Source organism: Montipora foliosa, chromosome 7, assembly GCF_036669935.1.
Source record: "Montipora foliosa isolate CH-2021 chromosome 7, ASM3666993v2, whole genome shotgun sequence".
NCBI lineage: Eukaryota > Metazoa > Cnidaria > Anthozoa > Scleractinia > Acroporidae > Montipora > Montipora foliosa.
This window is the reverse complement of record NC_090875.1, coordinates 36,081,189-36,105,866: the sequence shown is the minus strand read 5'-3', so window position 1 is coordinate 36,105,866 and position 24,678 is coordinate 36,081,189. Positions and strand designations below refer to the sequence as shown.

General features: G+C 36.3%; 1 protein-coding gene across 1 annotated transcript in view; it reads left to right on the top strand.

Annotated features, from left to right (window-relative positions):
* The first annotated feature begins 576 nt into the window (after positions 1-576).
* The window catches only part of LOC138009448 (leucine-rich repeats and immunoglobulin-like domains protein 1), a 41,951-nt gene continuing 17,849 nt past the window's right edge, over positions 577-24,678 (top strand). The window contains exons 1-10 of the mRNA XM_068856465.1: positions 577-1,169; positions 8,766-8,837; positions 9,956-10,030; positions 10,707-10,772; positions 11,266-11,337; positions 13,288-13,359; positions 16,501-16,569; positions 19,590-19,661; positions 21,292-21,363; positions 24,113-24,190. Of these exons, the coding sequence (XP_068712566.1) occupies positions 976-1,169; positions 8,766-8,837; positions 9,956-10,030; positions 10,707-10,772; positions 11,266-11,337; positions 13,288-13,359; positions 16,501-16,569; positions 19,590-19,661; positions 21,292-21,363; positions 24,113-24,190 (842 nt within the window). The 5' untranslated portion in view covers positions 577-975. The remainder of the gene's footprint in view (positions 1,170-8,765; positions 8,838-9,955; positions 10,031-10,706; positions 10,773-11,265; positions 11,338-13,287; positions 13,360-16,500; positions 16,570-19,589; positions 19,662-21,291; positions 21,364-24,112; positions 24,191-24,678) is intronic.

Here is a 24,678-nt window from a genome sequence, read left to right as displayed (position 1 = left end):
TCTTCACCTAAATTATCGATGGTCATTTATAAAAACCAATTTTATCTTCTTATTTAATGAAGCGAGGGGTCCTGACAGAGTACTCTTCTGTGCAATAAAACAAGACCTAAATATTATAGCACATAGACGGTGATAATTAATCAATCGAGAACCATTGCATGCTTTTGTCCCCATGCTCTCGGATCTTAAACTTGATTTATGGCTTTTACTCTGTCTGCCTTGCGTAAAAGGAATTTGTTTATTCAAGTGAACCGCAGGCGGTACATTTGATAGATGGGTCTGTAATTACGTGAAGTTCTTTGTGAAATCTCATTTGTGAATTATTACGTGCCGGAAAACAGTGCTTACAATTCCATTGCATGGCAGGTATTGACTAGCTCTGTGAAGAGCATCCAAAAGGGCCAATACACGTAAAACTTAAAGTGAGAAGTTTGACGTATTAGAAGACATTTTTTATCTTGTTGATCTTCGCGCGTGCTCCAATTGCGTGTGAAGGCCATCGCAGCTGTTTGCTCAAGAAATAGAAATTACCATCTGCGCATTCAATTCATTGGCTTGTTCTGTACGACTCATTTCATATCAATTATTGACCTGTCAGTCACTTCTCGCTAGGGAATCCTGAAACCCGAACCTCGTGGATGAATCGGAGCGGAATAGAGCAAATTTTGTTTGGGTTATCCCGCGCTTCAACGCCTTGTTATTTTCTTCGACGTTTCGTGACAGCTGACCAATTAGACGGCGCGCAATTGTTGCTCTGACGTTCGTGGGTGGTCAGTTTCATGTCGCGAAATTGGCATTGAATTTCAAGCGAGGTTGATGAAGAACTTTGCGTGAAGAGTCATTTCTAAACACAGAGATCCCGGCAAGGGAAGAAAGCCTTCAATTCAGGGTGGATGTCGTTGGGAATTCGTTCCCGCTGATTGTGTCAATTTGAAGGAACGCTTTCCAGGTTATGTGTTTGTGCTGGGATAAAACATGGCGTTCGTTTATATTGCTAATGCATTGGTTGGGATATGTTTGGCTTTATTCGGAGCAGCACTCTGTCAAGATCCAAGCGGTCAAGTATGTGCTTTAGCAAAGCCCTGCAGTTGTTCTGGAACGAAAGTGGACTGCGAAAATCGTGGTCTTAAAACAATACCAGAGGGGATTCCTCAGACTACAACATCTCTGTGAGTATCGCCATTGCTTCAGCTTGATCGTCGATCCACGGTTGCCGTGTCGTGTCAGTGTTTCTGTTTGTTCAGTTTTCGAAGTTTTTAAGGTGCCCCAAGTCGGTCCTAACGAACTGTCCTTGTAGAAATCTCGTGTTTATCGGTTTTTGATAAGATATTTCGGCGAATCCTTTATCTTAAAGATGAATGCTTACGAATGGCAGTTTTTGAAATTTGGTTGTACTAGCTGGTGTCACCTTACAACTTCATCAACAAGCAATGTCTTGGTGTGAAAACTGTATAAAAGGGTGCTTGCCGCTTTTGTACAGCATTGTTACTCAAATGTATGTAATGATGTTATGCGCCTTTGACAGTTAGCTTCATGGACTCGATTGTGCATAACGCGTTAAAGGAGAGATTTAGCTCAACAATGACTAGACATAAGCTTAAGCTCGGCACGAAATTTTGAAAGGTCACGTTATGTGCAGATGTCACATCGTTAAATTCGACGTTTTCTTTCAGAAATGATAAAAGTAAGCTGAATTAGGAAAGAGATGATCTTTCTTTGACAAACTTGATTTGTGATTTCATTGCCAGCGCAAAGTGCATTTTTCCACAGCGTGGGTAAACAAGTCCCTTAAGCTTTTGCTCACGATTCGCCGTTTCTACCGATAATTTAGTCAAGTGAAAGAGTTCTCTTCGCAGTAATCATTTCTTGGTTAAACAAATAACCAGATCCTTAATAAACTGTGAATTCGATATTTCTCTGGGTGTAAAATAAATTACGGTTTCGCGCTCTCGAAAGAGTTTATTTTAGAAGTACAACAGGGAAAGAGAAATCATTTTACTATTGTTTGCATTTGTCGTGGTATTGACATAAGGACATCACTAGCAAATTATGCATATCCTGTCCTGTTCTCTCACAACATAGCTTACGTTAAGGTTTTGGTTGTATCCCTGTAGCCTTTTAGCGACGTGTCTCTATTTCTTTTGGGTCTTCATAGCTTTGATTTTGCAAACTGTTGACCCACTTTAACGCAACGTGTGTTGTCCATACAGCAGCAAGAAAGACTTTCTAGCATTTGCGGTTTAAAAAGTCAGCAAAAAGGAAGTTTGTTGTCTTGGAGAGAATCTGTTGTTTCTTTTTCAGATAGTATCATTTTTTATTTCGCAGATTATTCTTCTATACTTCACGGATCAGTTAAATTTGCTGCCTTTCATAAAATAGGTGTCAAGAGCGGACAAGAACACAATTATTTCGCTTCAAACAAATTTATGAAATTAGCTCTTTGTATTTTGTGCTCGGCATTGTTTTTGTTTAGGGTAAGGATGTTATTCAGTGAATCTTAATTGTTCTTTTCTTTGTGTTCATTACACTGGAAGTACAGAAAAAGTTGAACAAATTTTGTGATTGCTTTTAGCGTAGCATTTCGCATTTCGTAAGTTTGAATTGCCATCCTAAGGCTTGTGTTGATTACTAGCTGGCATGTAGTCTTCAATGGCCAAATCCCCTGCTGTTGTATTCAATGAAAATGCTTTTTCAAAAGAATTTTTAATGTAGTAAATATGAGCTTAAGTTTCGCAACAAGGTATGACTTTACACGCATCCTGTTATTGTCATAATAGATTTCGATATGGCAATTTATTAGACTTGGATTTACGAGATGCTGAAGTTGGTAACTCGTATATCTTGTCGAAACTTGTAACTTCAATTGATTATCATGGTAAAGGATTTATCAATTATGACGAAGGGAAATGTGTTTTTTTGCCGGAGGCAACCAACACAACATATGCTAATTCATCTCCAAGCAGTTTACCCCCTACTGTTGAATTGGTGAGTCCTGAGCATTTTCGAACTACGCTTTTTACTTAAAAGGGAGTGGTTTTGTGAATTATTCTGAACAATAGTAATTTCTAGCTGTTTCCCAATTTACTTTTTTAAGCTTTATTTCGGGAAAAAATAATTAAGATAACTTTGTGTGCGCGCGCTTCAAAGAAAATGACTTATCATATTTTTATGGGATTTTGGAAATTTTATACTTCGTAGACTGGAATTTTAAATCCAGCTGTTCTTAATTAATCCGCAACACTCAGAAACGAATGGACAGGAAATTTTATTGATTTATGATGAAACGGTGTGGTGGAAATTCTTGTAAGAGTATTTTTTGAGCTCAGAAGAGCATTAATTAGACTTGCTTTCCTTAATTAAGAATTTCATAAAAAGCAGACAACCAAACCGTGTTGTTTTCTCGTTGTATATTGTGTTTGATCGTCTTGTTTTGATTAAGAAATAAGATTTGACGTGATGAAGGCTTTTATCCCCCAAGTAAAAGGAATTGTATGTACTTGAAATTTTTAAAGAAACCCTTTTATCAACAGTTCATCTGGTATTGTCCTTTCAAACTAGTTAGCTTGATATTTGCCCCAGATGATGTGTCACACATCTTTGAAATGCTGTTTCCTAAAAGTTGACAGATTGTTTGTTAATATCACACTCATTTAGATGGAACCATTTTGGTTTCTAGAATTTCAATCAATTTTGTCTCCATTAAATAGTTCTTTTCTCCTTTGGTAATGAATATTCTATTTCCATTCTATTAGTGTGTGCAAAAATGGCATTCTTAGCTCCAACATTTTGGGTGGATCAAGATCCGATCCTTTAATAAGCTTTTCTAATAATCCTTTGCATCGTAAGCGTGCCAGTGTTGGAAAAATATCTTGTATAAAAAGTAATTTAAAATTTCAGTGAAACATTGGCAATAGCTGGAACAAACTGGCCACCTTTCGGCAGTTTCTTTCCTTAGCTAGAGCATTGCTTCTATTTGAATATTGATATCTCCCTGGGCTAGCTAAAGAGTTTCATGACTTGATTTCACTTGCGGAAGAAAGCGTCAGACAGTATCCACTGTGTAACAGAGGTCCATTTCATACCCTTGAGGTCTTTTTGTTGGAAATCACGCATTTGATTTCTTGTCGTTCCTAATACACTAATCAGGTTTTTCGTCTTGGTATGTTTTAGCTGAGCTGTTTACAAGTTTTTCAAGTGTAAAATCCTTTGGTTTCAACACAAAACTAAACACTACAAGTAAAGAACAATGACCTTTACATGTACGTGTAGTTGGAGGACTTCTTAATTCATGCCACTGGAGAAAATTGGTTTTTACCAAAAAAAGGCACATGCTTAGATTGGTATATGAATGGTACGCATGGATTAGGTTTTTGGGTGTGCTCATCTGGAAAATTTCCCAAAAGGTTATCCAAAATTTTAAAGTGGAATAACAAGAAATTAAGTTTGCTTTCTCTATGGTTAATATACTTTCCAAACTCTAAGTGAAGTATGTGAAATGTGCTGTTTTTAACAGAAGTTCGGTATGACTAATTAGGCTTTTAAATGAGGTGCAACTGGTTTATTACAAGGTTGTTGACAACATTAGTGAATTCTGGTGTTTGGAAGTTTCCTGTCTCAGTTTTATAGATTTACAAAATACAAGCTACGATGTGCACATTAGAATAATGTTATGCAAGATTTTTTTGACTTCATTACTACTTTTAGTAATGATTTCTTTGACAGAAAATGTCTTTGTTCCAAAACAATTTGTTTGAGGTTACTCAGTGGAAGCTTGACTTGCAAACCTAAGCACCTCATTATTTACTCCGTCACCAATTTATTTAGGATTTTTGTTTTTTCTCTTGAACCACATATCGTACATGTAGTTTGGAATCACCTATATAGGTCTTGCATTGACTTTTTTGCTCGCTACTGAGTTGGGCATTACACTGAGCTACACCTAATGAAAATCACTATGTTTATAAAATTCATTTATCAAGTGTTACCCATGTGCACTCTTTAAACATTTTGGGATTGAAAGGTTTATGCAGTGTTTGGAAAACGAACAAAATGAACACTGGAAAACAGTGTATTGCTAAGTGTATGTCCAATATATATTTGTAGCACTTCCCCCCATGCATATTGATACATTTTGTACTTGTCAACCATGATGTTTTGTTGTTTGCAACAACAGTACAACACTGGGAGGATCAAAGACAGATCAAAGGCTCTTTGGCTCAGAATGCTACTGTAATTCCAAATTTGACCCAGCAAATCACTTTAGGCAATAACCAAGTTTATCGATTACGTTAAAGGCGATGACCTTGGGTTTTAGAGATGTACTTATTATATAGCAGCCCTTCTCTTTAATATACGTGTACCACTTGCAGTAACCGTGAAAGTTTTGAAAAGTCTGAGCCAGTGATTCTCACTGGATTTAAATTTACCTTTCAACAGAAAGAATCATTGGGAGTGTGCTTCCATAAAACCAGTAACAAGAAAGAGGAAATTAATCTTTGCAAGAGAACCAAAAAGGGAAGCAATTTAAACGAACTGGACTAAGTTCCTCAAAGCCTGTTAGTGCTAATCGTGGCTTAGTTAGACCAAAGATGTCCTCATAGTTATGGTATATTTAACCCTAATGCTGATCAAAAAATGCTTTAAACCGCTCTGTCCTGTAGGAAAGGACAGATCTGCGAAAAGTAGACCGTCAGAGTGTACCGAAACTCAAATTTTTGTTGCTCCTTGATACATCTCTTCATTCAAAGCAAACACAATCATTTTGTTATTTTCATTTTGAATTTTACTCCTAATGCAAGGCAAACTGAAGTCACTGAAAAAAGTACGTAGTCTTTCTGTGAGCACTGCGCTTGAAGTGCAATACCCACTGTGTCATCAGGCATGATGGGTTTGAGAGTGTACATGTATGTCCATTGCAAGTAATTAAGCCTAATAACAAGGTGAGCATACTGTAGATAAAAAATTAAAAAATGCTTTTAGAAACATTCATGAGCCATTTGAAGGTTTTTTCAGATTCTAACAATAATTATTGAGTCTTAACCCATTCAGACCTACTGTAAAGCAACCCCAGTTTGCGTCAGCCAGAGGAAAATCCACGGTCTCGCTGTCAGGTTTAAAATCAACAGAATACCATTGTCAGAAGAAAATACTGTAATAGTGTGTTTAAGAAAACAATAATAGGTGCAGCTATCATTGATGATACTTTCAAAAACAGATGGAAATTATTTCAAGTGAAAAATAAGCTCATGTACAAGTGCGAATTCTTGACTTTCTCAAAACCTTAATTTTTGTTGACCTGAAGAGTTAGAAAAATGTGACTTCTCTCAGAAATTCTAACACCTAAATTGTCAAATTACATGTATACCAATTTTGCTACTTTTTGTTTTTCTCCTTTGTCTTGTCTTGTCTTTTTTCTCCTTTGTCTTGTACACAAGACAATCAAAAACAAGAAAAACACTTTCTTTCACAAGGGACGCTCATTTACATGGCATATGGCCTCAACAGGCTGACGTTCATTTTGATGAGCAAAAAAAAAAACAGAGAAGCTGGAGAGAAAAACAAAACCTCCAAGCCTGACTGAAACGATTTGGATTGAAATCAAACCTAAAATGTTTGGGCATATTGCCAAATTAAAGGTCACCCATGCAAGTTTCTTCCCAAAAATGGGCACCAATAAATTATTCCTGTACATGCATCTTTGTGCTAATTAACTCTGATAGATTTGTGACCACGTGTAAAATTAAAAGGATTTTAGCTACATTATTTAGGCAAATCATGCAAATAACTAATTTTCCCAAAGATAAAGGAATTAATTTACTGGTGGCCATTTTTGCATTCAGACTATCCAGTATGGCTTAACTTATAATTAAATCCACAACAGATGTACTTTCAACCAGAAAATGAAGAAAATTCAATGTGTTTGTGTACAGAAATTTGTTGAACCAATCCAAGTTGGTCAACCTGATAACTAGGCTTAATGGTACTGCTTTGGAAGTGATGATGAATGTTCCTTTCAAATATTTCTGTATTTGTGCCTTCATCATAGTACTTTGGAACTCTCATTTGTTTGAGTGGATTCTCTTGTTTGTGATTCATCATTCAAAGATGTTTCTTGGCCTCAAGATTGTCAAAAATAGGTCATCAAGAAGAGTATTGATGTACTGTACATTGATGTACACTACAGTTGATGTTGCTTGACAAAATTAATGATATGGGACATGACATTTATTAAGCTATTGGACCGTTGGATTCTAACTAAGCAAGTGCTACAGTACGTTGTGGGTAATTTACGTTTTTGGTGCATGTACAGAATGAAAACTTGGAAACCACGAGAAGCGTAATGAACTCTTGATTCTGAGAAGTAGCAGCTATGGATGGTTTTACTCGATTACTAATTCATTCTTATGTTTGTATTACATCATTGCATGACTTTTGCAGAGTGGTTTGTATTGTGGGTGAACTTGATCTTTTGTGAGGATGAGATTGTATAATTATCTGTCATTTGTTGTTTAGTGGTTGATATATTGTTGTAAAAGTGCTAGCAACTTTTCTGTCAATGCTTTGAGTTTTTTTAATATCTGCAAAATTAAAGTTGTTTTTGGTGCTCAAAGAGAATTTCAATATATGAACTTGATTGCTAACAAACATTCTGAACAAGAAGTGAGGATAGGTATAAACAAACTCTAGCTTTCTGAATCTATTTGTAAATTCATGAGACTGAACATTTTGGAGAAATATTGTATGCCCGTAGTTACAGGTAAATTTTATTTGATAGAGTTAGCGTGAACCAATTCTGGTCATTGTTAACCCATTTGTCTCTGAAGCGACCCCATTGATGAGTAAAATCATCTGGGGTTAGACAGAGTAAAATCAGTCTGTAATCCTCATTCTCTGGATTGTAAGGGTTTAAGCATAGTCAATGCATGGAGATGGTTATGAAACTTGACAAGTTCCTTTATTTCATGTTTTTGTCTGTATTTTTGGCCTTGACCATGCGCAAAACACACCTTTTTCGGGAAGATAACCAACCAAATCCTTCGATTAAATTAGGGGCAACTAATATGCAAACCCATGCAAAGTGAAAACAAGAGATTGTGCAGGGTCACGGTCAATTCAACATCAATTGCCACAACACTGTTCTCGCTTTTGGAGGTTTTAAGGTTTCATGACCAATCTCTTGATTAACTATGGTTAAAGGGAACAGGTTTTTTAGTGGACCTAGGGCACTTTCCATTTGGTAGAACTGACTGGCTAGACCAGGCATTCGGAAGGACTAACTCTACAACACCTTCAAATTAACACTCTTTGAGGATGATATACAAATGTACACTCCTCCGGAAGAATACGAGGGATTATCATGTACTTGTAAGTGTTCCTTCAATTGTTGCATTTTCTTTGCAAATTGACGGGTCTGGCTGGCCAGTTCTGACAAAGGAAAGCTCCTCTACATAATTATGTTGTTACCCCATTTATCCCTGAAGCACCCCCCACCCCCCCTTCCCCACTGACATGTAAAATGGTTTGGCGTTCGACAGTAAATCTTACTCTCAGAACAGAAGGACAGAAAGGGTTTAAAATTTGAACGTTTGCCCACCATGAGAGTAGTAAAAGCTAAAGAAAAGCAAAATATTCTTGGAGTATTCATACAAGCATTGTGGAGGTTCATTCGAATTGTAGTCCTTGATACTTGTAAGTTAATGCTGGAAAAGTGAACACATTTGTACATGTAATCTTTTGTTACTAAGTCTTCTTTTTCTCAATTGTAGAGATTTAAGTTCGAATGAACTGACGACGTTGGACTTGCCAAAACTGTCAAGACTTTCAAACCTCCAGGAGCTGTAAGTTTTTTCAGTAAACAATGTTGTTTTGTGTATTGATCTGCGTACTTAGGAAATGGTAATCATCCATCGTAAAAGCATTGTCAATGAGTCATAGATGCTTAGCAGACCTCCCAAGGGCATCCATAACTCCAAGGTTGCATGCTGCAAGGTTAGCATTCTTTTAAACAATTTGAAACCAAAGAAAACCCCAGAGATTATTAGTTTGTGGAAAGCATGCACATTTTGTGAACAATGGAGCTGGACATATCAACTGTTATTGGTATTGTGTATCCAGGCACAAATGGGAAATGCATAATCAGGGGTTTCAATAACTTTTGAAATGGATACCTGGGCTAATCGATGTAAACAGCAGTCACTCTCATCTTTTACAAGGTTTTGAGTGAAAATCAAGACAGAGTAGCCAGAGGTTAGAGGCAAATTTCTGACAAACAGATGGCAGTATACCGATGCTGACCAGCTTTGAATGAAACCCTTGCATAATTGACCAATCAGAGCACACATATTGGTAGAGTTACATGTGTGTTAGAATGCATATCAAGTTATAGAGCAAACAGATGGTTCAAAGGTAGATATTACAACTACAGTGTACAGTGTACATGAACATGTAACCCAATGCATTGTTAGCTACTTGGACTAGTTTTATGCAGTTTCAGTGCATGCACGGCAAGGAAAGAAAAGTACAGTGTAACTACATGTATGTTTTATACATGGGAGTGCACTTTTTGCAAAGGGCAGGGCACAGAGTTCTGGGTGTTGTGGTCTGGTCTGATTGAGGGCCGCAAGCTCATTAGCTTGTGGCTATTAAATGCTACATGTACTGTACCCTCATGAAATATACACTTCACTTCATACAGTGGTGTGCAAATTAAGGACTATAAAACATGCTCACTCTTTGTGAACATGCATGATTGGGTGGACTGTTTTAAGTTACAATACATGTTACAAAGTTGTTTAATTCTTGACAAGTTTGAAGTGCAGAATCAAAGAGAAGATAAACTTAAGATAAAGTTAAGGAAGTGACAAAATGCCAAGAGTTTACATGTAAAATAATATCATTACCAGTATTTATAAACTCAACTAGAACACATAATAATTATTTGTATTTTCCTTCTCAGATTCCTTCATGAAAATCAGCTTAAGGAAGCACCACCTTGGCAGGCTTTGCCTTCATCTCTGGTTCGTTTAACTTTGTAAGTAACTTAAATGTATGATTCTAAAGATTGTAGGAAGACTTTTGAGAAATGAAGTTGTTTTTGTGGAATCAAACTGAACATGAACTTTGTGTTTGCTGTAAGAAGGATGTGGGGTGCTTTCCGTTAAAAGAAAATTAGTAATTCTCGCTTATAATTTTTGTCGCGCCTTTCCCTCAGTTTTGCTTCAGCATTTGAAGAAGCCATTATAATGGCAAAAGAACTTGTAATTTGTTTTTTGGAAACCCCTTGAAATCACTCAGAAAACTCAGGCAAATTTATAAGAACAATATTATTACTACCATGGCACGAATATAATTATAACAACTGGATGATACAAGTCATGGTACATGTACTGTCTTCTCCTTTGCATTGTACTGCTTTAGTTTGGTTTTTGTTGCATTATGCTCTGAAAATCTGTTGGTACAATGTACTCTATAACTCCTGGCATGTGCCATCTTTTTCAGAAGATTTTTTGGTTGATCTCTGTCAATAATTCTCTACAGTTGGATTTAGCACTTGTGGAACCTTCAAAGAAAATGAACGGATAAATTCCGTGCATTCCAATGTAAAAGCGCACTTTTAAAAAGCTTGGCATCTTGAGTGCTCACCCTTGGAAAGATGAAGGGTTGTTTATGAGTTACTGAGGTTGTTTTTTGGGCTGCTTTTCCTGTAGGCATCGCAACAAGATCTCGGTTATTCCTTCACAAAATGTGACAAAAAGAATGTCTTTGCAATATCTGTAAGTACTGATTTGAATGATCGTTTTATCATCCTAATTCAAGTTGAGTGCATATACCCAGTGGGAATAATTATGCTGAGGATGGTAACAATAAGATTAATAATGACCCTACTATCCACTGGATCCTTTGTGCATTTGGTTTAGCTATGACTTATTTTATCTGGTGGACAGCTCTAATAATTCATTGTTTCAACAACTGGGTGTTGACTGTTGTAGGCAGCTGTAGATCACATTGTACTCGCATCTCCTGGCAAACCTCTGTTACACAGATACAGCTGTACTATTAAAAAGTGGAATGATACATTTAGGAGTGAGAAAGGGAGATGGTCAAAACCACAGCATTCCCAACACTTCATAAGGAAGGAACCTCCTAATAAGGAACCTTACTGCTTGTGTAAAATGTAACAAAACCTTTGAATGTCATTATAATTATGCACCCTTGAAAACAAAACGAATGTAAATTAATTTATTTCATGGCTTTTGTGATTATTAGGTTCCTGAACAGCAATCGTATTTCAACCATTGAACCAAATGCCTTTGCCAACCTGACGTCTGTCCAGTCTTTGTAAGTTCAATTTCTTCAAATAAGTTATGCCTTATAAGAGCAAAGTCATACATGTAGATGTCATATTTAGCAATGAAAAGGTATTTTTTTGAAATAATTAAAGTCAAGTGAGTGTTAATGTTGAGGTTGTCAGTTACATGTAACATTCACAAAGTGGAGATTGGATGCCAGAATAATATCTAGGGGCCTGTTTCTTAAAGTCCCGAAACTTGACAGGCCATTTTTCGGGTGTCACAATTCTCTCTGTATCCCAAGTGCTAACGGAGAGGATTTAAGTCGTCAAATCCCAAGTTTTGTTTTTGTTTTTGTTACCTTAAAAGCAAGTTAAAAGATTGGCTTTCCAAAATAAGTGGTTGGCAGTTTCACAAGTGGCTTTTCGAGCCTGAAAAGTTTTCGGGACTTTCGAGAAATGGCGCCCAGGAGGTTCTAGTGTTGCCTGGGTTTGCTCTGAGTGATGGCCGCCATGAGCCCCTTCCATGGAAGGGTAGGAGGCAGGTGTCCATCACTCTGATAAAAGTTGGTTCATGTACAATGTAAAAGGGATGGGGCAACAGGGATAGCACTCTCAGTTCAGTTCATGGATGCTATGCCATACTAGGGTTGAGTTTGTTGTTAGTTTTCTCTTTCTTTGGGTCCCTCCAGTTTTTCTTCCCTCTTCATTCCAATTCCAATTCCATCCGGATTCAGGCCTCACTTATGTCCAGGTTTGACCCTAATTAGATGCATGCCCAATTTTGACATCCAACACGAAGTGTCCCTTCAAGTCTAAGCATTTGCTACCTATTTTCAACAACAAGGTAAGAATAAAGGTTTATAGCGTTATTTTAAGCTTTGGGTAAATGCAGCAGTTAATCTTTACTCAAAGAGCAGCATTTGAGGGATGTATTTTGAGACACGAGTGATGTTCAAGTTGGCGAGAAGAGCAAGGAGACACTCCGTGACGCTTATTGAAATTCGCATTCATCTAATTAGGGTCAAACCTGGACATAATCTCGCAGGCCTCCCTTAAAATCATCTCCAGGTGAGTGGGGCTTCCTGGGTAAATATTCTGTATTCCCGAATTCTGAAGTGAAGAAACTCGATTCACTGCAACAGAATTCAACACATTATCTGTGTATACAGTTTCAAAGACACACAAGGTGGTGGGATATTTAAATTTGCATTTGTTCTAATCACTCTGATCACAGATAGAAAACTGCTCCCACGAGTTTCGTATTAATCCTTGCGAATGAATGAATGAATGAAATTGTGTACTTTTGTGAAAATCAATCAAAATATCCCCTTGCAGCACATTTGCAACTTGATTTAAGAGTATGCCCAGGTTCTGGAAAACATAGTTTGTCATAATTATCAGCTTTTCTGGCATCAAGGCTCTTTCAATACATTTTACATTTTTAAATTGGTTCAAGGAATAATTACATGTAGCATTTTGTTCCTTATGATAAGGCTTTCTCTACTCAAAGATATATGACTGTATATCATGCGCATATCAGGCTTTGTATTGTGTATAATACAGTATGTAAACGTGTTATTGAGATTAGAGAGCCTGACAAAAAGGCAAAAGTTTAGCTATTCAAGCTCCTTGAATCCTCTCCAAACTTGCAGAGTTTATCAAAACTTGATAAATGCACAGCTAAGATAATTAATTTATTTGAAGTAAGAATATTATTGCTTTATAACAATGACAATGTACTAGTTTTCATAACAATGACAACCTAGTTTTGACAAAACAAGGAACACAGGTCAAGTTCATTCATGTCATCAGCATGCTTAGAAAGAATATTTACACATGTAAAGCACGCTAGCTTGTTTTTACTGAATTTGAAATGCATGAATTTACTTGCTCTGTTGTACTTGTGTGTCTGTTCTTTAATTGTCTCCAAAACAAATCAGTTTTTAATAATTTATTTGTAACTGACTTTGTTTTTATGTGTGGTTGTCTCTTATTAGGAAGCTTAGCAGAAATAAACTTCTGTCCATTCCAGTTGCAGCCTTGAGCCAGTTAACCTCCTTACGAAAATTGTAAGTAGCTTATGTAGAAGATTTTCTTAAGCCCAGGATGGTTTATTTAATAAAATGCTTATCTCTTATTTTCATCTGCGTTTCATGATGCTCACCTGACAGGCTATAATCTTACGATTTCCTGTGTTCAAGATAAGCATCCACCCTTTACAACAGCATTACATATTTAGGTCTAAAAAGTGCCTGTTGAGTATTGTGAATTAATTCTTTTTGAGACCTTTACTTTCATGCTCAAAGAATATTAGTCTAAAACAATGTACATGTAAATGTAAAGTAGAAATATTGCACATTGTCATTTAGCTTGAATGCTTGGAATCTGAGAAAAATCCAATGTATTTTAAATTAGTATTCATTAAAATACTGGGACCAATGAAAATGTAAGGTAATGGGCCATTTCCGAGTTGCTGTTTGTCTCGGTTTCGAAGTGAGTCTTGGTGCTCAACTATTGTAAGGGAAATGAGTTTGATTTGCATAAGAATACGCAACTCATTTCCATTTGAATGGTTGTGCACCAGGACTCGCTTTGAAACTGAGGCATGCAGCAACTCGGAAATGGGCCATTGAAATGGAGAAGTGATTCTCCTCTTAACTGAACAAAGTAAGCAATTGTCTAATAGACCAGGGAGCTTCAGCAGGATTCAAACCCATGTCCACTGTGATGCGGATGCAATTAATGCTCTAGATACACTGTACCAACTCACAGAGCTACTTGTACATGTACACGTATGAAGCCATACAGTTGGGAGGTTAATTTTTTGGCCTCTTGTTTTCCCATGAAAGGACTCTATGAAGTATACAAAGTCATGTAATGTGTTGCAGACTGTGTTAAAGTGTGTCAACCTTGTCTTATAACATACAATGTACATGTACATGTATTCCCTTTGTTTAAAAATTACAACTCAATTTACTGAAAAGGTTGAAATAATTTTAAACTTCCAAAATATTGGTATTTTAGGCAATTTTTCACTGCCTGAACCAACATACGTGGTACAGGTACTGTAGCTGCTAGTTTGAGTTGTAATTTCAGACACAACAATATTTTGAATCAAACTTGGTTGTAAAACATGAACAGGAATTATTTTGCCTTAACTCATAATAAAAGTATTACGACAATAAACCATGTGGCATCTGCTCAAAAGATTCTCAATAATTTTCTAGGGATGTGCGCACAATAATTCATCAATTTTGAAATGTGGCTCAAAATTTTTTTTTTAATTCTAAAATTTTCAAACCATAGCCATTTCAATTTCATTTTTCTTTGTGTAATGTTCATTATCATAATCTGAAACTGTTTTAAAAAAATGTAAACTAGGAAAAATTTTGAACCACAGCAATAATATTATTATATTACCAGTAGTTTGTGAAAACTTTGAAATCATTAAACAGCTGGCAAACTGATAATAATAAGTAAAAATATATCTGAGTGTAAAAGTGGCTAACTTGATTCATAAAATAATACTTTTTGTTATCACGGCACAAATCCTTTTCACTAGTTTTATTAAACAAAGCACTATCTACACATTTCGTAATTAGCTTTATCAAAGGTAAAAATCTTTTTGGTGGTGGTAATACTCAGGCATGAATGATAGAGGATATTTAATTGATAAATCACCTTTGGAAATAACTAATAATTATCAGGGGAAAAAAATTCCTTTATCAGTCAGTTATTCGTGAGTGTTGATTTTCAATGGTCAGAACTTTTTCATTAGAGCAAAACTGGTTCTCTCTTTAAAAGATTGTTTCCTTCTGGATACTTGTAAGTGCTAGTCGAGAGCAAAAAAATAATACAGTTTTCATTTCTTCTTTAACAATGAAATTAATGTTCTTCATTCTGCTCTTTTTTGAATAATTATTAACTTTATAGGTTTAAATTAGTCTGAAAAATGTCATTCATCTTCTTGCCCGAACCCACTGGTAAGAGGCACCACACTGGAAAGGATTGCCATGCTACGCTACTGCCTAGTGTCTTCCTCAGGGGTGATGGAGAAGAAGACACAAAGCACGGGTGTCAAAACATTAGGTTATTTATCATAACTCTTAAAGTTGCATAAATTTTGTTTTAAGCCAGAGTAGCGTGAAACTATGTTGGATTGAAAACTACATAACTCATAGGAGTACATGCTTGGCACAATGGTGAGAGCACTCACCTTTTGAACACCAATGTGGCCCAGGTTGGTTTCCCAGATTCAACATCATATGTGGCTTGAGTTTCTTGGTTCACTATTCTTGTCCAAGAGGTTTTTCTGTGGTTGTTCAATTCAACTCAATTTTTATTTTGCCACCCTACATGCAAGCTTACAAAGGAAAGAAACAATAGAAGGAAATCAAAGTTCAAAAAGTGGCAGGTGTTTGAGTTTTTCTCTATCATAAAACATTTCATTTGACTTCCTGTCTGTACATACTGTACATACTGTTGTTTAATAATTTGAAATTGTCTTTACCTGGTATTTGTCCTCATAAATCGCTAAATGATTTTTAAAAAATTGCTTTAAATTTAACAAATGGAATGTGGTTCAGCGTTGTCTGTGCTCTTACCAAGGATAATATTTATTATCACAGTGGTCAAAATGTTGTACTTGCAAGGTCACAATTAAGAGACAGTTGATGCAAGCAGCATTGTCCAGAATCTTATAGACAATGGCAAATAGACCTCTTTCCAGTTGTGTGCTTAGTTACCTGGCCTTTAAATACATACAGACATACTTTATTTGCAACTCCCAATAATCATGGGCTTTTCAGTTGCAAATAAATTAATACATAATTTACAACAAAACAATAATAAAATTATGATAAAAATGATATAAAAATTATTAGCCAATCAGATTGCGAGATTACAAGCAATATACCTTATTGCATTTATGTGCTTAGTTAACTGGCCATTAAATGAAAGTGTGGCAGGAGTTGACCTTGTGATGATAGAGATTCCCTGCTTTTCTTATGTTAATGATGATGTTCTCATGCTAATTTAGGGGGAATTTACATAAGAAAAGTAGTGAGGATTCTATCTAAACAAGGTCAACTCCAGCCTCACTTTCATTCATAGGCCAGGTAACTATATATAAGCACATGACTGTAAAATGGTTGACTATTGTGGTAAAAAAATAATGTGTTAAATGTCTTTATTCCCTTTACTTTATTCAGAGATCTAACAAAAAATTTGATCAGGGCTGTGGATGTTCCCTTGAAGAGTCTCAAGACTGTTACTGCATTGTAAGTTCTTCATTTACCTTCTTTTTGAAACTGACACTTAAATTTCAGAAGCATACTTATAATTATCGCTGTATTTTTGCGTGTATTTTTTTAGGCCAAAATACATGTAGATTTCAATAACAGTACTAAATTACTCTGACTTTTAGCTCACATGTATAATATTCTCGACAACCAAACAAGAATGCGTGCAGTGACATACACAGGATGTCCGACCATGCATATTAAATACTTGGTTATTATTTTGTTGACAACATTATGTGTTTTCTTAATTTGAATCCATGCCTGTTACCATCCTTAACCTTGCATGACAAAATACCTTCCATGCTTAATACCAATATTATTTTAGTTCATGGTAATGAAACTACAGCATCTTTTTTGGTTTCCACAATGAATGTGATGAGGAGGTAGTTTTATTTTCCTTTCTAGTCTACAGCTTTAATAGCCTGACACTGCCTTATCAAGAAAAGAATAATAGTCATTAAATTCGTAACCTCGGTTAATGCATTTCTCGTGCTCTGATTGGTTTACTCAATCTCGGTTATCAGCTCATATACCTGGTTTGCCCTTATGATTGTAGTAAGCGTTGCTAAGCTAATTAAAAATTACATGTATTTTTGCCGGAAAGCAAAATTTCTCTCTGAATAAAGCACAAAAAAAAAACCTTTTGTGGAAAGTTTGGATCAATTCTGATGTTTAGAAGTACGTGAAAAGGTAAGAAATAATTTTGTGATGAACCTGCATCTGTCTGACCACCAGGTATTGCACAATATCGTATCTTTATCAAGTTTGCTCGGATTTTCTCGCTTTTTTCGCTCGTATTTCGTACTTCCAAACATTTGAAGCTTAAGGAATTGAATTTAATAAAACAAGTATTATTCCTTTTGCACTTCTTGGATAGAAGACTGGTTATAGCCAATGAGGCGTGTAGTGCCGAGCTGGCTATTTACCATCTCATATCCAACACGTGCTCATGAAATAATTGTTGATTATGTTGTGTTTCAAATTTTTTCTGGGTTCGAAAATTTTCAAACCAGTTCAGTTTTAATTTCTCCTTCACTTATATTCATTATCTTAACCTGAAACAAAGGAAAATGAAAATTGAACTGGTTTAAATTTAATTGAATGAGGAAAAAATTTCAACCATGACAATGATTATTATATTGGCTAATAAATTTGACCAAACTTGGTTAAAAACTTGTAAAGTCAAAAATAAACAACAAAGGTAAAAATTATAAGCTATAGATTTTTATATGAGGTTCCTTGATGAGAATTTTAAATCTCCTCTGTTTCGATACTTTTAAAATCACCAGAAATATTCTGGTTTCGACTTGAACAAAAACTTCTGAAATCTTGGTGGTCTTATGCACCCAGGTGAACCCAAAATTCCAGAAATCTGCATTGATAAAGATTAGAGCTGTTTCCAAAATTGGAGTGGAAATCCTCTTGTTGGGATTAAATAAATCCTCTTTGTGAACTATGGACTTGTGGTCTCTGAAATGCTTGCTTTTGAATCAAAACAACTTTTATAGGATTCCAAAACAAATCTATGTCTGACTATACTTAGGGTACAGTATTCATTAATCGGTTCTTCTCAGTAACAAAAACAGTGAAAGAACCCCCACCCACAGCAAAGTGTGTTCTTGAGACAAAACTTATGCTTTGCTCTTAGCATTTAAACCTTTTACTCCTATTGGTCACTTACAGATTTTACTCTGCATACAGGAGGTGATTTTACTCATCAATGGGGGTCCCCTCGGGCCTTAAAGGGTTAATAACATCTAGTATGTTCACTCAATAATTACATCCCCATTTGCCCTTTTACTCCCAGTGTCCACTGATAGATTTTACTCTGTCTAATGCCAGATGAATTTACTCCTCAATGGGGGTACCGTGGGGCCTTAACCTATTGACACCTCAAACACCCAGGGACACCCCCAGGTGATGAGTAAAATCTGTTAAGTCTCACTCCCGGGGAACAATGGGTCAATGAATTAAGGGATTTTTTGGAGGGGTGGGGTGGGCTGAGGCAGTCTGTGTTAGAAAGGGGGACTTGTGGCATTGCATAATGATCAGAAATTTGAAAAGAGAGGTTTCAATAAAACTTGAAGTTGGTGGCAACTGGTTTGAGTGTAGTGACCAACTGTATCAACAAGGGGTCTGATGGCCCATTTCTCTAGGAAGTCGGATGGCATACCATTTTAAAAAGAATGCTGCCAGAGACCACATTTTAAAAGCAAAATTGATGATTACTGGTCCATGTATGTTTTGACAACTTCATGTTGTCATTGTCAAAATGGGTTTAAAACTTAGGTTTGAAAGAATCTGTCTTATTTTTTTCTGTAAGTTTTGGGGGAAGAGTATGTGACTTCTCTGAGTGAAGTAGCCGAGGCTTTTTTTTTTGGCTGTCAGTGCTTTTTGAAACCACTGAGAAGCAACGTTTTTGTGTGATAGGGATTAGCCAATTTGAGGGTTAAATTACCTTTTGATTTTACTCTTTTTATCTTCACTGGCTCCTTTAAGAGTCAAAAACATGGCAGAAGATGGCTCCAATGCCTGGCCAACGAATAGCTGTGAGGCTACCATTATCCCTAAATTTAACAGACTTTGCTGCAAGCTTTTGTTCTGCTTGTGGTTTTGTTCTGTTGATTAAGTCACTCTTAAGAGGGAAAGGGTTAATCACTCACTGGACTCAATATTACTTTGTTCAGATATTCTTTATGATTTCATGATTATACATGTATTTATTCTTTATGAAGTTTTATAAAGTTTTCTCATAACGATTGTATTTAAATGGTTAAACATAATTCAGTCTCTGACTGCCATGCATAATTTACGTCTACTGCAGGGCTTGAAATTGCGACCATGCATGAATACCTTTGTGACAAAATATCTGGAGAAGTCACAAATTTGTTTTCACCTTTGCTCGTTCAAAACAAGAGGGTTAGCAGTTGCCACATTGCTGCCACTTTTGCTAAAATAAATAAAGAAATGACAAAATTATTATCTCTTTATTGTTGCAGAAAACTTTCCAAGAATAAAATCAGCTCTATTTCACGTTCTTCCTTTTGGCAGATGAGCAATTTGAAAGAACTGTAAGTGCATTATAGTAGTAATTTATTCTGTTTTAAGAGAATTTTGATTATTGTCCTTTGGTATAAGTTGGGGTCTGTGGCCAGAATCTCTTGAATGGTGCATAGGTATGAATACAAAACATCTGAAGCTTTCAAACTTAGGGTGGGTTTCCTTACAGAATTTCACTTGATAAGTGGCAAAATAGAAACTGGAAAACAAAACCACCACCAGATGAAAACAAAACGATAATAATTATTGTCATAAACTTCAAAGATAAATGGAGAGGAGAGGTTAACCTACATGTACAGCTGAAATATTACTAGATCCTTAAGCAACTCTCCTTCATATGGTGCGAGTCTTTTGCCTGGTGAATGAAATAAATTTCACACTTCAGGGCTTGAAATTGCAACCAATACGGTTCCACTTGCGACTAAAATATGCGAAGAAGTAGTAAATTTGCGACTAGTTTTCACCTTTGTTCTTTCAAAATAATACGGTGAGCATTTGCCACTTTTGCTAAATAAATAAGGAATGAAAGTATTCTTTCTTGCCATGAATTTCCTTTCAATCTGAAGATATGGGGCACAATTTAGCTGCAATCCATTTTATGTGCACAATCATTTGCCATTTTCAGCGGTTTCTTTATACACAAATATTGTTTTCGTTTAACCACTGGCAATGCAATTTCTTGCCCAACTGCTTTACAACTAAATTTTTTGATGTAGTCACAAAATTATCACTTTTTTTTTAAATTTTTGAGCCCTGCACCTAATCTGGCTTGAGAATCAGTTTCCCCCAGAGGAAAACAAACTGTGTGACAGAGGTTTCCTTGACTTCCCGCACTCTTGTAAGAATGAAAGGAAACCTCTGAATGGATGTCATCCAGAACTTTTCACAAATAATTTAACTCTTAACTGGTTTCAAACCTGCTATAGCCAGGTTAAATTTAAGCGCCTGAAGAATGGAGGTGATGTTGCATGATGTCTCTTTGCATAATGCCTGAGATGCATGCAGAAAAGTCCTTTCCTTCTTAGGAGAGAGGAAGTCAAGGAAACCTTTGCTAAGTAGGGTAATTTCCATGCAAATAATTGTATTTTTCCCCAGAGATCTATGATGTTATTTAAAACAGAGAGCAATCATTGAGGGATGAGATTTCTTAAGAATTTCAAAACCACCCTTAGGATTCCTCACAACTCTTCCAAATGTTAGATCGGGCCCTTAAAGGGGTTTCCCACTGAGGAGAAGAAGCTATAAGTTGCCTTCTCAGGAGGGGTTACCGGTAAATGACACAGAAAAGTTGCCAGGTATATTATTCCTGCTTAAACGTAGATGGATATTAACATTTGATGTAGGTGAGCAATCCATTTAATCATGCATAGACCTCTTTCATAGTGGCAGCTAAATCAATTATTCTTCTGTTTTAATGCTAATAAGCCTTTCCTGTCTTGAACATTTGTTTCAAAATGAGGGCAGTAGGTCTTTTCTAATTAATGTGCCAGTCACCATTCATGAAAATGGTCTATTTCAAGTTACTAAGAGAATAAGGGGATCAAAAGCTATGACACTAGTTTTAGGGTATTAGGAAATGAACTGCTTGCTTTTTCACTTGTTTTTGTTGTTTCTCCTTCTAACTTGTTTCTTTGTCTCCAGGAACCTTGATAACAACAATTTAACATCAGTGTCCACAGTGTGGTTCTTTGGGGTTTCAAATCTTCAAAAGCTGTAAGTTTCTTAGTGATCATGTTCCAAAATTTTAACGTAAGTTGGAAAGATTATCGCAGTTAGTTGAGCACCTCAAAGTAGCTGCAAAGGAAGCATGAAAAAGTCCACGCTTGAATGGGATTTGAACCCATAATATTGCAATTACAGTACACTGCACTCACTCTACCAACTGAGCTATCAAGCCGGTTGAGAACTGGTCATTTGTGAATTCAAGTTTTATCAGAAGGTTTTTAAGGAGGTGGTATGGTCCAGTGGTTAAGGTGTTGGTTTTGCATGCAGTTGTCCTGGGTTCAAATCCCATTCTAACCTCTGGTTTGGATTTGTTTCCGGTTGTCCCAGATTCAACTCTACCTCGCTTTGTAAGTAGCCAACTGATTGCCTCCTGCCAGTTGGGGTTCTTAATCTTTCTGTTAAGTTTGAATAAAATTGTTTCTTTCAGATTATTAAGAGTGGGGTGCCTGTGAACTAGCTTGATAACAAAGTGCACTTCCACTGTAAAGAAAAGCATTACATTTACATACCGTACGAGGTGGACTCAATCATTGTTACAGTAATTTACATTCTAAGAAATGAGTTTGATCATGTTCCATTGAGTCAAATGTTTACATAACTACATGTAAATGGAACAGTAATTCCTACAGTGTACAATAATATTAATGTTCCTAATTTTCAAAGATTAAGTTTCTAAACAATTAGCCAGTCCAGCAAGGTTGTTCCTCTGTTAGGAGAGGTTGGAAATTTGATGAAGATGATGTTGATGATCAACAACTTCATTTATGTGTCAACTGTATTTAGCGGTGGGACACTAATAATATTGAGGAGACTGTACAGAAATCAAGTAGAATGAAATCAGTCCATATCAATGATAGGTTGGTTTTTGGGGAAAGGGGAAAACCTGAGCGCCCAGAGAAAAACCTCTCAGAGCAGATTAGGGAACCTACAAACTCAACCCACATATGGTGTTGAATCTGGGAATCGAACCTTTTTTTTTTTTGTATTTTATTTGTTTTTATTATTTACGTTTAGTAATAACAGAACAAATGACTACATTAGGACAACACTAAGCTATAACACACACACGCACAAACTACATTTAGGCTACCTAAGCTGATAACAACAAACTGAGAATATTAAGTTAACACGTTTCGACGAGGTCGCGAGGATTGTGAACACTTCCGCAATACGTTATTGCCCTTGTCTACAATACTTGCCCCACTTTTGAAGATGAAAAGCCAAACTCTTTCCACTTTTTGAAATAGCAGTCTCCAACTCATAAACAGCTTAAATTCTGGAAGTACATACTCGGAGAGATGGTACGAGAGCGTTGATTCTACAATAATATACGTACTGCTTAGCAATAAGCAGGACGTGATTAAAAAACAAGAAATCGTCTTTGCGCTCCCAACTACCAAAAATCGAACCTGGGTCATACTGGTGGAAGGCGAGTGCTCTCACCACTGCGCCATCCCAGCTCCTTTCAATGTCACTGCATGTCACTGATTTCTCTCAAAAACACAAAAAATGTAAATGCTTTGTTTATAGTGGAAGTGCACTTAGCTATCAAGCTACAAAGTTTACAGGCACCCCACTTTTTAATCATCTGAAAGAAACAACTCAAACTTGACAGAAACATGATTAAGAATCCCAACTGGCAGGAGGCAATCAGTTGCCTAATTACAAAGCGTGGTGGAGTTGAATCCGGGACAACTGGAAACAAATCCAAACCAGAAGATAGAATGAGATTTGAACCCGAGGCAACTGCATGCAAACCCAGCACCCCAACCACTGGGCCATACCACCTCCTAAAGTTGAATGAATGATATCAAACTCAGATCAATGGGCGAAGAGGAAACACACTCATCCACTACACTACCGAGACAAACCACAGCATTAAAGGGAAAAACTTCAAAGAATTATGCGGGTAGCATTCAAGCCTGTCATAATCAAATTTTAAGGGATTAGTTAATTTCCATTGTCTGCATTTGCTAATGATATTAAGTACACAGTGCAAATGGTACCAAAACAAAGTTATAACAGTCTTGCCACATTTGCTTTCATAGGCCAATTTTTTTTGTGAAACCAACATTGAAAACTATGAATCAACTGCGAATCATTGCTGTTGAACAACAACAGCAAATCTTATTTTTAAAATTTTGTGAATGGGAAGTGAAAGAAATTTTAAATGGATCAGATAAATTAGTTCATTATATGGAGAGCAATTCTCTCACCAAATGGAGCACTCTGGTTGGAAGTTTACAGTATGGACCATTACCATGGAAATGGTCCATTTCCTCATTATTTTTTTCTCTCTCTTGAGAAATTTAAGTTGAGTGAAACAAAAAGTTTTTAAAAAAGGCAGAATTTAATTTTTTCGTCATAACAGTACAATAATAATTATAGCAAGAGGAATTAAGTTTTACATGTCAAAGGTTACTGTTCAAAGTTTGCTGATGGAAGACGATGATACCCGAAGATTCACCAAGCGGAGAAAAGTGCAATCACTCAAGGAAACAATGCCGTAATATTTAATAAACAACTTACTAACCTCACTTGTTTGGGACCATACTGCTGATTGTTGGCCCTTAGTCATTTTTGTACGGACTACGACCTTGGGCCAATATTCCCCAGTTACGGCCCTTGCACTAGGTTAGTAAGAGGTTAATATTTTTGTAATACGAGGCATGTCAAGAAAAATATTGTCATCTGTTAACTTGACTTTGAGTGGTGTATTGCTTAATTTCACTTGCAGAAGTTTGAATAGCAATCGCATCCGTGCAATTGAAACAAGCAAAGGAGATTGGAGATCAGTACTTCTTCTTAGAGAGCTGTGAGTCTCATTCAATATTGATGTGTTTCTTGTAGTTTTGTCATCTTTTTTCATGGTAAATAAATGATGCTTCCTTGTGGCTGTGACTCCTACAGTACCAATCAAAAGAAAGTTACCACCCTCTTGCGAGAAGAGAGTCTCATGGGATGAGTGTCTTGTCTGTGTCATGTTCACAAAGAAGCTTGCACTCCAAAACGGAGCACGTAACTCTAAAAGTGTAATGGGAAATGCGGTTGGCGGCAGTGTATTATTGTGAAACAAGAGTCTCGTGAGAAACGAGACGAGACTGGTAACTTACTTTTGAGCGGTACTGTACAATGTATTTCACAAATATTACACATGCCCAGTCAGATTCATACACACTGTTAGTTTTACCAGTTATAAATATTACGTGCCAAATTTAGTGCATGATTGGCTGCTGTTGATTATTGGATCCCAAACATTTTTTTTTATTTAGATGCAAAGCTTGAGAGTAATGTTTGACATTT